Below are 15988 nucleotides of genomic sequence, written 5' to 3'. Positions count from 1 at the left end.
CCACCACTCTATGTAGTCTAACTCTATTTCCAAACAGCATTTCAGATGAAGCAAAAGTCAGTTCATGTACGTGTTCTGTCTGTGGTTTAGACTTGCCTGATCCAAAGGATTTCTGACTAATCTTAAGCACTTACAGGGCATGCATTATAGTATTAGGTGGATATCCATGTTTTAGTCCAGGCGTTCCTGTTGGCATTGCATCAACCATAGCAGACAAAATCTGAATTCTGCAGAAAGAGACTTTGTATGAATACATTATGATATCTTTGTAAATACTTTTGTTCTTTTTTAAATTACTTTGAAACTTTTTAAAGTTGCGAAAGCTTTCTAATTGGTTTGCAATGAGTACTCATCTGTACTCGCATCTGTTTTCTACATCTTGAGTTGCATACTTAAGATTAGTTGTAGTATTATTTTGTACCAATGAAGCACTGAGAATACGCATGGTGTATGTTTTAGAGAATAAGTCACTATGGTTATTTGGTATACTAGAAAGGAAAAACTGGAAAAAATACTTGGAAAGTCTCTCTGAAAACTTTAGAAAATTCTACTTGTGTGTACTTGTCCAATAAATTACACAGACCTATTCACCTTTGGAACTGAATTTAGACTTTGAGCAATACATTTATCAGAATGGCTTTTGATTCACGAAGATGTAAAAAGAGTTGAAGCCTCATCAAAAGTCTACTTAAAGGTAATTTTGCTTTAAAAGGAAATAAATAATTTTTTACCAGCATGGTGTATTTGCTGCAGTTCAGCGCTTTCAACAAAATTTTGCTGCTATGTATTCAGAGGTAGAAGGACAGAATTGGAATCATTTTTTTTTTTTGTTTCCTCATGACAAATTTGTGTAATTTGCAGTTTTTCCATAGAATTGTAGAACAGCATGGGTTGGAAGAGACCTCAAAGATCATCTCATTCTAACCCCGCATTTTAATTCTCTCAATTAACACTGCAAATATATCCATATTTATCAGCATATAAAGTCATTTAAAGATAAGTATATGTGGCTTTTGACCCAGCAAACTTTCTAAAGATTTCCTTCTGTCCGTAGTTGCACTAATTTTACTGAGAACAACAATGGTTTTATAAAACCAATGTAGGTCTCATCACCACGGGGCATGAGTTATATTTAATTTCACTAATTTATTTTCTACACAAATGCTTTGTTGTTTGTATAAAATGCCCTTTCAGTAGTCTTTGGCAGTAACTTGGACTGCTGGGTTTACTCTGCCTTGCACCCTGTCCTGCTAGCTCTCCACTAGGGGTAACAGTTGGCTGACTGTGAAGTATAATGGAAATAATCAAAGTTAATGCTAGAGGGCTTTAAGTATTTCCTCAAATAAGCAGCAAAGTGTTGATAGCCAGTGAGTATAAGTGCAATTAAGTCACTGTGATTGATTGGGTTGGGGTGGAAATCAGAATCAGTTAGAGCAACAAATTCTTCATGGAGAAATGCTCGCTAAATTAAGAAAACACACAAATGAACAACAAAAATAAACCATTTGAGAAGTTCTGTTCCTATGTCATGTTTTCCTCATTTCTCAACTCTGCAAGGGCAAATGTGGTGAAAGTGAGACCTTTTCTTTCTTGAGAACGCATCTTTTTCTGTTGTTAGTTTATGTTACGCTGAGTGAAGTTAAGCATTAGAGTTGAAATGATGTGACAGCTTAGTTACTGAACAATGCGTCTGCTTGCTTTTCTTCTTCACTCACTTTTCTCTCCCTATGCCTAGCATCAGATTAGAGTCCTGTCCTTTTCTAGTGCATGTTGGACTCCTTGTTGAGCTGTTTCAGTTCACTGAAGTGCTAGAATTTTATTTTTTTTCTGCCAGGTTAGTTTTGTGCTGGTCCGGCAAACTGAGTCAGCTCAACACAAATCAAATGGCTACCAGTCATTGCAAGCTTGTAGGATGCAGCCAAAACACTGCAACTTCCTGACTGAAGGGCTGGGGAGCCAAATACAGAAGGGTCTTAAATTTGTGAAAATATCTAAATTTAATCCTACAGTTTAAGACACAGTTTAACATATTGAGACATGAAGTTCCTATTAGATACCCAATCTGAATGACATCACTGAAATGCCTGTGCTGCTCGTTTCATTTGACTTGTAAGCATAGTTAATGTTTTGCTTTTCAGAAACCTGTCCAACTGTCAGCTACTTAGATAAGCGACGGTTGTGTTTTCAGTTTAAGAACATACGAATGTTCTCAATACCTCTTTCTTTTAGCATATTCTTTACTTTTGAATGCACTCTGCTAACATGAAGATCTGACTAAGTATTTCCAATAACTAATCTTAGCTATCTGTCATCTGCTGGTTTGACCCTAAAAGACATCTTCAAAAAAATGTTACACATTCAGGTTTTTAAAACTTGGATGTGTATGGGAGGGGATAATTTCGTGGACAAAAGACACCTTCCGCAGTGGAGATAACCTAAAAAATTGATTTCTAGCTCAAAGACAAGGTCAGATACTACAGTTTGGATTCAACTATTTTTGAGGACTGTCAGCATGTGAAACTAGGTTTAGAACAGCACAGGGCAGAAGCATAGTATTGATTTTATATGCATGGCATGAAGGTTAGTGATATGCAGTAGTCTTATTTTGACACTTCAGAGTCTATAAATCTCAGCAATTACTTGAGCAGATTGGTTTTCATTCATGGATATTTTGCCCTCAAAAAACTCTTTGCTTGAAATGATCATTTCAGTCATTCTGAAGACACTGCTAACTGGAGTACATGTAATCTGGTGGAAAAAAATACTCCAGAACTCAAAGCTGTCAGCTGAACAATCACTAGGTAGTGAAACTCATTTTCCCCCCATTCATTTAGGAGCTATGCAGCTTTCAAAGGGAATTTACTTTGAATTCTCAATGCACAATAAGCATCGAGAAGAACATTTAACCAGAAATAAAAATACCACTCAAAATAACTTTTTCTCATATATTTTTATTTACCTCGAACAAAAAAAATGTCCAACCATCAATTACTGATAATGGGAAAAAAACCAACAAGCCCTAACATGTAACAGAGGCAGCTTTAGTTCTAAGTGCCATTTCTACAGCAGAGATAAGCTATTGTAAACCAAACATCTAGTAAGGCAAAAATATCCAGCCAACATTTAAGAATATAACAACATTGAAACATTTACATATAAACAGAGAAATATTTTCTAATCTTTTAACAGTCAACTTGCTACAATCCAGGTGTTTAGTTCACGTATCTATACAAACACTCAAGCTTTTGTGAACTAACCACTTGTCCACAGGACCTGCCTAGACAGTTTATCAATACAAAAGTTTTATATAAATAAGTCAAGTAAACTTCACAAAGACTAAAAGAAGCAATAAAAAATTCCAACTGTAAAATAAATCTGTACATTATGGTCAGTCTTGTCTTTCTGAAATCTTGAGCATCTTTAAAGTGTCTATTTAGGAAGGGATGGCAAGGAGAAGTGTTAGCTGGAATGGAAACTTGAAGACTCTGACTCTGTAGAAACAGAAGAATGTCCCCCACGTTTGCTTTTTGAAAGAATCTTGAGGCTTGATCCTCTGCTAACAGATGTCAAGGCATTTTGTGCTGATGTTTTGAATTTGGCACCCAGGAAGGCATAAAGAATTGGATTGAGGCAGCAATGGAAGAATGCAAGGGCTTCTGTGATAGAGATCCATTTGTGCACGATTGTGTCCAAGCTGCAGCGATGTCTGATGACTCCAAGCAAGATGAACGTGTCTATGCTGATGCCAATGTAATAAGGCAGCCAGCAGGCAAAGAAGGTAAGGATGAGGATAACTGTTGTCTTCAAGGCTTTGCGCTTTTGGTGGCCTTTTGAATGCGACAGCTTAGATATGATAATACAATAGCAAGTCAGGATTATTAGACCAGGCAAGACAAGACCTACCAAGATATGCTGGAATCTGAAAGAAATCAGCCAGTTGTCATGAGGGTACATGCGGTCACAGAGATACCGACCTTCTACTTCACTCGTACTGGCAAAAATGATATCAGGCACTGTCAGAAGCACAGCTGGCAGCCAGACACCCACGTACACAATCTTCTCAGCCAACAGCTTTCGGGGTCGCTGGCTGTTGGTGGCATGGACTATTGCCAGGTAACGATCTAAACTTATGAAAGCCAAAATCAAGACACTGCTGTAGAGGTTGACTGTGTAAATGACGTGAACTGCCTTACACAGGACGTTCCCGAAGTACCAGCTTATGGCTGCATCCACAGACCAGAATGGCAAGGTGATGACAAAGAGGAGGTCAGCCACAGAAAGGTGCAGCCTGTACTTATCAGTCATGCTTCTTTGCTTCTTCTGGTAGCCCATAACAATGATAACCAATCCATTCCCGATTATTCCTGTTAGGAAGATGATGGAGTAGATAGTTGGCAAGAAGATCCGGTTGAAATCAGCGTTTTCATGCTGAAAGCACGGCTCTCCGTAGTCTCCATAGTCAGCTGAGCCAATCTCCTCCGAGCCATTGTCAGCAAACTCAATGAGTATGCCAGAGGACAGCTAAATAAATAAGAAAATAAAATTAGATGTTGGCTTTTTTTAAAAAAAAAAAACAAAAAACAAAAAAAAAAAACAGTTCGCTATATGTAAAGAGTCCCAACAACAGCCTCCACCATCACCAACAGGCAAACTTTCTGAAACCCAGACAGAAAAATGCTATTTATACGCAATTTCTATTTCACTGGCTACTTTATACACAGCAAAAACCAGACGAGGAAGAACTTCCTTTGTGTTTCTCTGAGGACGTGTAACTGAGGACAGGAGAAAAGAATGATGACGCCTACTTTCAGAAATACCCCCGTGCTTCAGGAGATTTCAGCGCTCTAATGGGATGCGTGCTACAAATGCACAAAGCCAGATGTGTGACACGCACAGACTTAGAAGAATTACACTCATCATTCTGCAGCTCCGAAGTTCCTTCTCATTAAGGGAATGGGGTCACGGAGAAACAGAGAGGATGCCCTCGGCTGATGTAATGAAGGATGAATAGCAAGGATTCCCCCCGAGAAGCGACTGACAGCTCGGCGCCGGGACGAGAGCCGAGGAGCGGCAGCCCGAGGGCAGCGGGCATCTCACCGCCGCCCTTTGTTCCCGCCCAGAGGCCAGGGAGCCGCAGCGGCGGTAGAAAGGGGAAGCGAAATTCTGGTGAGGGCACGAAAGCGCATCAGGAAACCACCAACGGTTCGAAGCGCCGCGTTGAAAAGCGATGCAGGCGGGCGAGTGCCACCTGGCTACGCGCTACCCCTCGTGTTCTGCGAGTTCAGCCTCACGCCCCGCACGCCGCGAAGCCCTGACCCGACGCGCCCGGGGCGCCCCGCAGGTTATGGGGGCGGCTGCGGACCCCGCCGCTCCGTGGGACGCATCGACCCCCGGCCTCCCGCCCGGCCCGGACAGAGCGGCGGCGGCACGCGGCTCCGAACCCCCGACGCGACTCCGTTTGCAAACAGCGCGCGCGGACCGGCGCGGCTGGAGGGCGAGCTCCCCGCTTCCCCTCCGCACTTACATCCAAGCCGTCCATGCTGCTGTCCATACTCCGAGCCACTGAGTAGGTCCAGACCGTCCGACCCCGACGAGCGCAGCTGCACCGAGCGCACAGCCCTACTCCCGCCTCGATCCAGCTCTTTATAGTCCCCGCCACCCCCGCCCCGGGGCAGCCCCGCCCGGCTCCGCCCCGCCGGGTGGCACCGCGGGACCGGCTCCGGCCGCGCCTCGGGCGCGCTTTGTCTGCGGCGCCGGGCACGGCGGCCCCCGCCTCGGGGCGTCCCGCGGGAGGCACCCGGAGCCGCTGCCCGGGGGGAGCCGCTGGGCCGAGGGACGTGAGAGGGGGGAGGAGATGTGCTGCACGCCTTTAGACGCGTAGGCGGCGTGGAGCTGTTTCTCGTCCCCGCTGAAGTGTGTGGGGAGAGGCGAGGAGCAAGGGGATGGTTCTTGCCGGGGGGTTCTGCAATCCTTTCGCGGGCTGCAGGTTGTTCTGAACTCGTCCACCATCTGGAGTTTGGCATCCGGAGCTGCAGATGCTTCGGCAGTGTGTGCTGGATAACATGGTGGGTCAGTGTCCCAAAAGCTCTTTACGTTACAGAATCACAGAATGGCCAGGGTTGGAAGGGACCCACAAGGAACTGGTAGAAAACAGGAAGCAAATAAAACGTCAAAATAACTGTGCTGCCAACTTCATTTAAACTTATGGATATGCATCTCTAATGTCTTGTGATCAAAAAACACCGAGTTCTTTATTTACCTGCTAATATCAGAACGCTGCTCATCTTTTTCCTTAATCTCAAGGCTGGGCAATTACTTTTTTAAAAGCGGAGGATGCTGAGAATCTTTCATAATGGTCTCTTTCCACAAGCTGGATAGTCTACAAAATGAGAGAAAAACCTTAAATTGTGCAGATAGAATAAAAATCGCATTCATAACATACGTTTGCAAGGAAAAACTAACTCTAATATAAAGGACAGTAGAAGACAATAATGAATTCCCTTCACAGATATCTCTTGGGTCTCAGTGCTGTTGTAACTCATGCAAGTAAACTAATTTTCAGAAAAGATTTTGCTGGTTTTAGTTGGAGGAGTTTTCTTTCTTCCCATGATTTCACAACTCCCATCATTTCGAGTAATTGTATTGGGAATAATTGATTCACTTATGTGGATTTACACTTTGTAGTTGGAATTTGGATTGAAGAGAAGAAGGGACAGGAGCATTCCTAACGTAATGGCATAAGCTCACGTTACTCTTGCGGTCTCAAGGGATGAACGAAGTGAAAGTTTGTCAAAAGTTTTATTCATAAAGGCTGCTATTGCCAGTTTACATGCTCTGATTTGACTACAGGCTTTAGATATAAGGATTATTTGTGGGTATTTGGCAAGTTACTCTCCTATCAGTCCCCTTACAGCTCTGCAACTTTTTATGTACTCTCATGCTTGTGATTGATCAGTAACACTGATTATCATTCTTTTTGTTAAAAATACAGTATGCAAAGTATGACCCATAATGTCATTAAGTACTTTAACTACATCATAATTTGATAGTCATTCATATTTTGCTAGAAACTCTGCAGTATCACATGTAAGTTGCTTTAAAGGCAAATGCTTATTAATGATAACACAGAACTTTCCTCAGAAAATCCAATATAGTCTACTTTGAGTTTATGTCTGGAAAATGTTAAAAGGGGCACCGTGCCAGAGCACTAAAAGTATCTTCTACTGAGTCCACATTTTACAATATTAAACTTAGCCATACTTAATGATATTTCTACTCTTCTGAAATCCTGTGGAGAAAAAAAAAGGAGGGACAAAATTAAAATTGTTGTATTTGTTTCTTATTGTCTATAGAACCCACGACATGTTCACTACTTTCCAGACATACAAATCTGAAAATACTTCTCTCAAGAAATCTGCAGCCTGAGGTTAGATGACCAGGCAGATAAATGGGCAGTAAAACGAGATGGGGATTTTTTATATAAGGCTGGGTGGGATCAGTTCTGTATAATCATCTTTCACTTTTCATTTGTGGAGGATACACAGCTGATGGCATCAGGAATTGCGGCGCAGTTTTCAGCAAAGGGATGCTTTTTGACAGCCTTGCCGCTTGCTGAACCTGGAAACACGAACCTTTTTTCAGAAGTTATCATTTTGAACAGGTTCTTAAAAAATAGGTTAGGACATGGAGCTGCACGCGGGGGAAAATAGATCCTGCTTCCCAGAAATTCACTCTGGTGGCAGATGCATTGTTATGGAGAAGGTATTCTCACCTCGGGAGGCTACAAAAGACTTAACGATGCTCCTGTGTGTATGCTGGGTGGGACATTATAATATGCCTGTGTGCAGGTGACTCGTGGTCAACAGTTGCAGATAAGCAAACGCAACAAAAATAGTGCATAATCTCTAGAACAATTTGAGAAGTTTGAGGACTGGTTGGCTAATTACTGGGGTGGATAACCCAGAGTGTGAGGTATGGATGCACAGAACTGTAGGGTGTAGTTAACAGTATATGTAGGCAAGTGTTACATTCACACCATGGTTTTGCTGTGCAGATTGGCCCATATCAGAAAAGGATATTGCCTGACAATTGATCTAATAGGGTAGGGGACTGTGACCCAGACTTTTATCTGAATTCATAGATAAGAAGAAATTCAGAAGTGTGGAATAACCGAGTTCCATGGCTTAGCACTGAAGCACAGTAGTGCTGAGTAGTGGTAGATTTGGGGATTGATGAGATGTCACTGGAACGTGTTTGGATGAAGGTCCTCTGAAGCTAGCATTCACACTGCTATTTTTGTTATCTACAAAGCCTTTTGTTTCTCCTATCTGTTCAGATAGGAGAAAACTTCCTTTGTTGCGCAAAAGACCAGTGGGGGCAAGTTAATGATTTCCAAGGTGATAAGAGAAGGGGATTGTTTCTGCAGAGCATGTAATTTGGATAGCTAGCTACAAATCTTCTTAAGATGCAGTTAACAAATAGCAATTTTCAAGCTTGTTTTGCATTACATGTTTTTCTGGTTGCAGAATTACTGTGAAAATCAGACACTTCTAATCCATGTAATATGTATTTTTGTTTCGGAAAATGTGCCCTCTGAGGTACAAAAATCTGACATGTTCTTACACTATTAAGGCAGCTGAACAATTTCCCAAGTTGTGAATCATTAACCTACTTTTTGTCTTCTAGAAAGAAACAGAAGTGTTGCTCTTGTAAGAGCAAAAATGTTTGTAGTAATTCTTTCCGGTGGGAAAAATACTCTCTACATCCCCACATCCAGTATCCATAGAAGCAGAAAAATGAATTGCAGGACTTACTTAATTTTAAGGCCTTCCAACTGTCTTTAGCAAAGCAAACTTCCAGCTACTAAAAGTTTGATGGCACCATTGTGTTTTGGTGACACCTAACACAAGGGAGATTGGCTCTCTGATTTATGTAACAGATGAATGCCACCATAGTGTAATAATTACAGTGATGTATTAATAAACTGTTCTTTTTAAGATTAATGGAGTTATCCTTTCAAAACACACAGATGACAGTGTCTTAAAAATACTTAACCAGAAACAGGGCAGAAATAACTGTACTGTGTAGTAAGGAGTGATTGATTTTCACTGCACATGTCACTGCCTGTACCAGAAGGCTTCTGAAAGCATATCTTTTGAATGAATAGCAGAAAACATGCTGAGGATTCACGAGGTACTAGCTTTGATTAGTGGCTTGTTCTGGTCTAAAAATACTCCAGAGATCTGATATTGTGAGCTTGCTGGCCACTAAATGAAAAATGCTTTGCTTGTAATACTCAGGTGTTTCTTACCATACACCAGATTGACTTTGTGACAAATGGGTCTTCAAGTGGCCTGAAGTTGTATACATACAGAGGAAAAGGATATCCACTGTTGTTCTTCATTTGATCCTTCTGCTGAAGTGGGAAATGGATCAATCTTATGCCTGTTACAACAGTCACCAAGGGCTCAGTGGAGTTGGGTTTCAGCTAATGGCTCTCAGTTCTCTGGGCTCCCTGTGTCCGTTTCTCCATGTCCTCCTGCCTGTGCCTCTGTGCAGCAAGCACACCAACTGTTGCCCTGATCCTGGAAAGAGGACATCCACGCACCTTCTGGCCAGGCTGCCGCTCATTTGAAAGCAAAAATGACAAAATAAAATCAGGATGTACCATTCTATTGGTAGTAGGTTGTGTTACCACGGGAAGAAACCTTTGTGCGGAAGGAATGATGCTTGAATATTAGAAAAAAGTTAAAGGAGAAAACTTACATTAGTAAAAGGTGACAGAAGTGTTATTGTACACCGGCACAGAAAACTGATTTCTTTACGGTTCCTTGCTTTTAACAAGGAATATTTATTTTGTTTCTTTCAAGTTTTGTCACAAGGCCAAGATGTCTAAAGTCAGCACAGAAAAGTCACCAGAGAAGCGAAAAAAGTGCTGTCCTCTAAAAGGAATCACAGTCACTCCTGTGCTTTAATCCCACGGGCTTCCAGCAAATCACTTACCCTTCTGACTGTGTTCACCCAACTGTAAAATGGGGATAACAATACCTACTTACCTACCTCAGAGGAGAGCTATAGGGATTAATTGGTTGATGTTTGTGAGGTGCTTTGAAGAGAGAAAGTGCTTATTTTAGAGCCTGTCAAAATTATTGGTGACACTGATCATCTGAAATTCAAAGGGGACCAAACTCATTAACGATCTGATCTTCTTCCTCCATTTGGCAATGTTTATGGGTTAGCAAATCTCACTGCATCTGGATAGTTTATTGTTTGTTTGGAAGCAGAGTAGACTAAAAAGTTGCTTTGAACAACTTTGTTAATCCTTTTTACAAACATGGCTTCATTTACGTATCACTGAAGCTGAAGGTTTTATCTTTGATGATGGTGTAGCAGAACACTTCTAGAGTTATATTTTAGTGATTTTTTTTCCAAATAGTGGTTGGATCAGAATTATGAAAACAAAGTAAATCCTGCCTAACTGTATGGTAAGTCATTTCTCTGCTATAACTGAGTAGGATTTGGGGTTCCCTAGCATTCAGATACTTTTCTGTTTAGCTATGAGATGTGGTTCTTGTAATGTTTTTTTATGCTGGAAAGTTCTGCTGAAAACCTGCTCACAGTTCAGTTTTGCTTCTGTGGATGCATGTGAGAGCGTGCTAAATCCCTGTCTTCAAAGCTCTTACAGTTAGAAAACACTGTATGTAATATATAATTAGAAAATCTAGTTCAGGTGTTCGCATATACATGTATGCATTATCATAATGTGACTTCTTCGTGCAGAGCTTTCAGGTGCAGCTGCTCAGAGCCTCTCCTTCCACTGTAAACTGCACACATGCACTTGGGGACACACCGAGTGAGTTGGGCCCTGGGCATTGTGATCCAGCTTTGCACCCAGATGCACTTTCCAACCTGAGTCTATGACTCAAAGTAGTTCTGTTAGACCATGTCAATGTCTACTTGCAGAGCCCAGAGGTAGATGGATCAAAATACATCCACTCATGTTTGCATACACTTGTTTGCTCTGTACACTGGAAATAGTGTGCTGATGTTCTTTTTCCATCCTGACAGCTTGTGATCAATCTTTTCTTGAAATAGTGTCTCTGGAACTGTACTTGGGATGTAGTGAAGTATACTAGTATGTGCCCTGTTTTCTTTACCATTTTCACACATCTGTTTTAATTCTTTCTTTGAAAGTGATAGTGGCTATTCATTTTTCATGTGTTTCGAGATTTTGAGTTGGTTGAAATCATTTCTTTATCTCCTTTGCCCAGTTGTTTTGCATCCGAAAAGTGGCACTGAAAGCAGAATTAGGAGCAGCAACTCTTCCTGTTTGGCACAGTTTTGCAGTCAGAAGCTCACAGATGATTTAGTTCTATTGCAGCAACTCTGAAGGAAAGTCTGTGCACGTGGGTGCTGAGCCTCAGCTTGGATACTTGGTTTTGAATCTGTGTGCCAGGGATTACTCCCATCTGTGCTTCCTCACAGGGCTTGTGGCTGAATCTGTTGTTCAGCATCAGGGAGATCAGCCAAATCCAGCAATGTGCTTTTCCAGAGTTTCTTTCCATTGGATCTGTCCTCCCCCTATTTCAATGCAAATTCACTTTAGAATTCCAAACATTTCTGTTCTGCTGGAAGTCAGGTTTGCCATATGCTGTCACTGGAAAGCCTTTGAGATACTGTCTTTTTTTCTAGAAGGAGGTGCAAGAGTGAGCCTGGGCTTATGTTTTCAAGTCAGTGTTTCTTCCTTTGCTAGTAAAATCAATGCCATGTACTCAGTGACCGTCTGTGAATTTTCTGTCTGTTGAAAAACAACTTTTCTAAAACAATCAAAGCATCTCTATGAAATGTTGGCAAATTTTCAGTGCTGCAGAGTGAAAGCCTTTCACATACAGCCCTTTCTAAAGTACTTAAGTAAATGCACATCAACAGCCTGCTGTATTCGTTGTCAAAAATATGAGGATGTTGACAGCTATATTCCTTTCTCCCTTATTATTTAGAGCTGATGTTGGATTTTGAAGAGAGATATTAGTTCTTCGCAGAAAGTCTTACTTTGTGGAAAGTAAGTAGCAATAGTGTTGTGGAACTCCTGGAGTTATCTGCCACTGATGGAGATGCCCTTTTGAACATCTGATAGGAAAGATTTAGGGCCTAATCTTTGTAAACAACCAATGAGATCACACAGTGTGATTTCTTCGCTGCCATTAAACAGTGATCGCTATAAAAGCAGCAGAACTGCTTGAAGAAAGGATTGGAATCAGAGAATCACCAAGATTAGAAAAGACCTCCAAGATCATCTGGTCCAACCATCCACCTATCACCAGTATTTCTGCATACTGTGTCATAAACTGTGTCATAGTTTGTAGATGTTGAACCTCATGGATGCTGAACTTCTGCTTTTTGATTTAACAGGAAAGTAAATCCAAATGTCAGGGCATCTCTTACCACATCTAGAGTGCTCCAACCATGAGATAAAAAACTAATCTCTCATAACTGGACTTGCTGAATGTTCAGTTTTCTAGTTTGAATTAATTTTCTACTGGAACAGGCAACTTTTTTTAAGCAAATATGCTGCTGAACCAGGCATCATCCACATAATTTCCCATAATGACTGGAATGAATCCTCTAAGACACCGTAGCATGATCTCTGGCTGATCTGACAGAAATGTGATAGCTCGCTAATGCTGGATCCAGATCACATCTGTACAGCTGAGTGGCTCAGCCAAAATCTGTTATTAGTAACTGGAGAGCTATCATCTCCACAACTGAAGATGAAGCAGGATCCTTAAGAAGCATGCAGAAGAGAAGATGAGCATCCTAAAAAGTACAGAACATTAAAAATCTATTCCTACATTCTTTTTTTATGAGGAGCTGTGTCCTCCCTGCCTTGGCAAGAGGAACTCACCACTGGAGCCCTGGGCAGCTTGTTTTTCACCATCTCATCAGGTGATTGCTCACATAGAAGAAGCATTTCTAAAATCAACTGTTGTGAATATTTACTCATGCCTGCATTTATGTTCATGGTTCAGTATACCTGGTTATGCATAAGTGCATCAGCACAGATTTAAAGCAATCTTCCCCAAACATATATGTAAACAGAGATAAGGTGAGTAAGTACCAGGGAAGAAAAGGAATAAAAAATGCCAGCCAAGAAGGCTGTGCATGGGGTTTAGCTGTATCACTGCCTTCCAGGGCATAGCTGAACAGAATTATGTAAAAGCTTCAATACTCAGCAGAGATGGCTCCAATTCAGCTTAATTGACAATTCCAACTTTTCCCACTAAAAGTTGCAGCCTACCATCCTGTTCCTTCATTCCTGAGTTCAGTACAGCTGAGCATGTGAAGAAAGACTTCAGCCTTGAAACGGTCACTTCATAAATGCACTTGTTATTCTAGGAATTTGCTGTTATTTAAACAGAAGGTTCTAGATTTCTGAGGTTTTTTTCAGCACGGAGTGAATATTGTGAAAAACATGAGAGGGGAATTCTAAAAATATTTGTAGGTTACAGTCTGTGTTCAGGACGGTCTGTACTAAGTGCTATTTTATCTTTTTTTTTTAACTTATAAAAACAGGAAGGAGCCTCGCTACTTCTGAGGACCCTGACAAATGTCTCTACCTGTCGTTTTCTAGAAAGATCTCTTCAGGTGCCAAGCAGGGGTCACTGTAACCATGGATACTTGCGCTCCTTTTCCCCTTGGGTTTCTGTGTAAAACTTGGTATGGTGCCCAGTTCAAACCACATTGTGTGTTAAGTAATCATAGGCTCATTCTGTTCTTTGGTATTGTGGTTTTTAAGTTTTCAACGGTTGCTCTGTGGTTTGAAAGCTGTGTTTTTTATTCCGTCTTCTTACTTTAAGTAAAGAAGATGCTAAAGCAAAGTTGCTTGATAACAGTTTTTCCACCAAAATAAAGTCTTTTGGGAAGGGTTGATTGTCATGTGGTTTAAAATTGAAACCAAACTAAGAAACCACTTTAGTGTAGCACTGTGTTCAATGAAATATATATAGCGCTGTACTGAATATGGAAAGAGATTTTCCAGTTCCTGGGATCCCTCAAAATGCACTTAGGAAATAAAAAAAAAAAAGCCTTGATCTGTTTCTAATGTGTAAAATAAGAGTCAGTTTTAGAAAGTTGTGAAAATGTATTTTACTGAAAAGTAGAATGCTTATTTTCCATGAAGTACGCTATCAGTCCTCCTCTTCTGCTTTGATATAGATCTACAAAGGATCCACATCTAGTTGAAGGAGTGGTGCAGTACAGAAGGAGAAACTAATTATAGATTCTTCTCACCTTTCAAAAACATCCTGAGTTGAATAAGGCAACAGATCCAGGGGTATCTAATATGAATGAGTAAATGGAAAGGGAACCTGCCCTTTTGGATGCGGAAGAAAAGATCAAGAAGTACCATTTGATCAGATCAGAGGAACCTTATCTGAAATAACCATGATGAGAAGTCTTAGAACAGTTAATTTTCACAGATCTGTCAAAATTAGGCCAAAGTCATGTGACTGTTATTAACATAGGCTACTGTTGTTCTGTCAGGCAAAACTTCAGAACAACTTTTGATGGGAGGAATATTTGTAGGTGCGGAAGTAAATGGACAACAGAGCAAAAAGGAAATAGAGTTTATAAAGGTATACTGTAGTTTGACTACTTAATGACTTTCTCTGATAACTCATTTCCTAGGCGAAGGTAATAGAGTAGATAACACTTGCCTGGACTTTATTAAAGTATTTCATATGATATCATTTGAGTGCTTACTAGCTTAGTTAGTCTCTAGAGTTAGATTCTAATCTAGAGTCTGTGGGAATTGGTATCTGTCATGAATGAAGAAGTTTCTAGAAGGGAAATTATAGTGATGACACTAAAAGGGAAGCAGTAGATTGCAGGAAGGTAATTTGTTGAGCTCTTCAAGATTCAGTGTTGGAACCAGCTGTACTTACTGTTTTCCATCAACTCTGGGGAAAAAGTAGTAAGATCCTGACATTCACTAGAAGCGGAAAGCTAGGTGCCACTGTTAAAAACTGGGTTATCCTCTGGCATGACTAAAGGGAGAAAAACTTCAGTATCTCAACTGACTGTAGGATGAGTCTGAACCACCAACAATATGTCCTTGGATATGTCCTTGATTATTGAATGTAAAAAGAACAGTCTACCAGAAGAGAAAAATATACTACCACTACCATATGGAGAACTGGAAAGAAAAATTAATTTAGATAGAATAGGAATGGGGAAGGGCTACTGGGAATGTAGTAATGTGGATTGAGAATTTCAGTTGTGGCAGGAGGCTGAAGGAAATTTTATGCCTTCATTCACAAAATGAAGGTTGAAAGGGGCAGTGAGGTAGGCATTTGAAAAGAAATACTTGCACCAGTGCCAGCACACAAATGACTGGATGTAATATCATGCTGAACATATTATGTAAAAATATGGTAGTTTTTAACTGACAAAGGAATATCCTCTAGGATCAGTTTCCCAATAAAGGAAAATTTTAAGGTGGGGCAAAGCAGTCAACTGCTTTGACAAATTTACTGGGACTCACTGAGCATAGTCCAGTCCTGTTATCCTAGATTCTCTTCTGAAGTTCTGTTCCTTTGATAGCTGTATGTCTGTGAATGTTAAAATGACACATACCTGATGACCAGAGAATCTAAGCATTTGTATAACTTTTATACTAAACATTTTATTTAATTCAAAAGTCTTTACATTCTTACTTTTAGCATTTCAGGTGCTAATAGGATGACAAGATCAGTTCTGTGTAAGATGGAAATAACTGACAAGAAAGTACCATTTTGGTGCCTAAAGACAAAGTAATATTGAGTAGTTCCTAAAATTCTGATTTTGTTCTAAGAAAGAAGAAATTTTCAGCCACAAATGTCAGATTCTAGTGTCCAAGCCATGAATCTATGCCTGAGTTGGTGAGCAAGTTTCTGTTGACCAATACAGCAAATGTACTGCTTGTGTCAGATGTAAGTAACTATAACTTGAAAGC

General features: G+C 40.6%; 1 protein-coding gene across 1 annotated transcript; it reads right to left on the bottom strand.

Moving 5' to 3' along the window:
* Window positions 1–3459: 3459 nt before the first annotated feature.
* On the bottom strand, window positions 3460–5551 carry CXCR4 (C-X-C motif chemokine receptor 4; the record flags this gene model as incomplete). Its single annotated transcript, XM_079538800.1, has 2 exons — window positions 3460–4521; window positions 5525–5551. The coding sequence occupies 2 exons, from the start codon at window positions 5549–5551 to the stop codon at window positions 3460–3462; spliced, it is 1089 nt and encodes a 362-aa protein (XP_079394926.1).
* Between the last annotated feature and the right edge of the window lie 10437 nt (window positions 5552–15988).

Source organism: Tetrao urogallus (genome assembly GCF_951394365.1).
Source record: "Tetrao urogallus genome assembly, chromosome: 8".
NCBI lineage: Eukaryota > Metazoa > Chordata > Aves > Galliformes > Phasianidae > Tetrao > Tetrao urogallus.
Note: the sequence above shows the minus strand (reverse complement) of the source record. Positions and strands in the feature narration are given on the sequence as shown.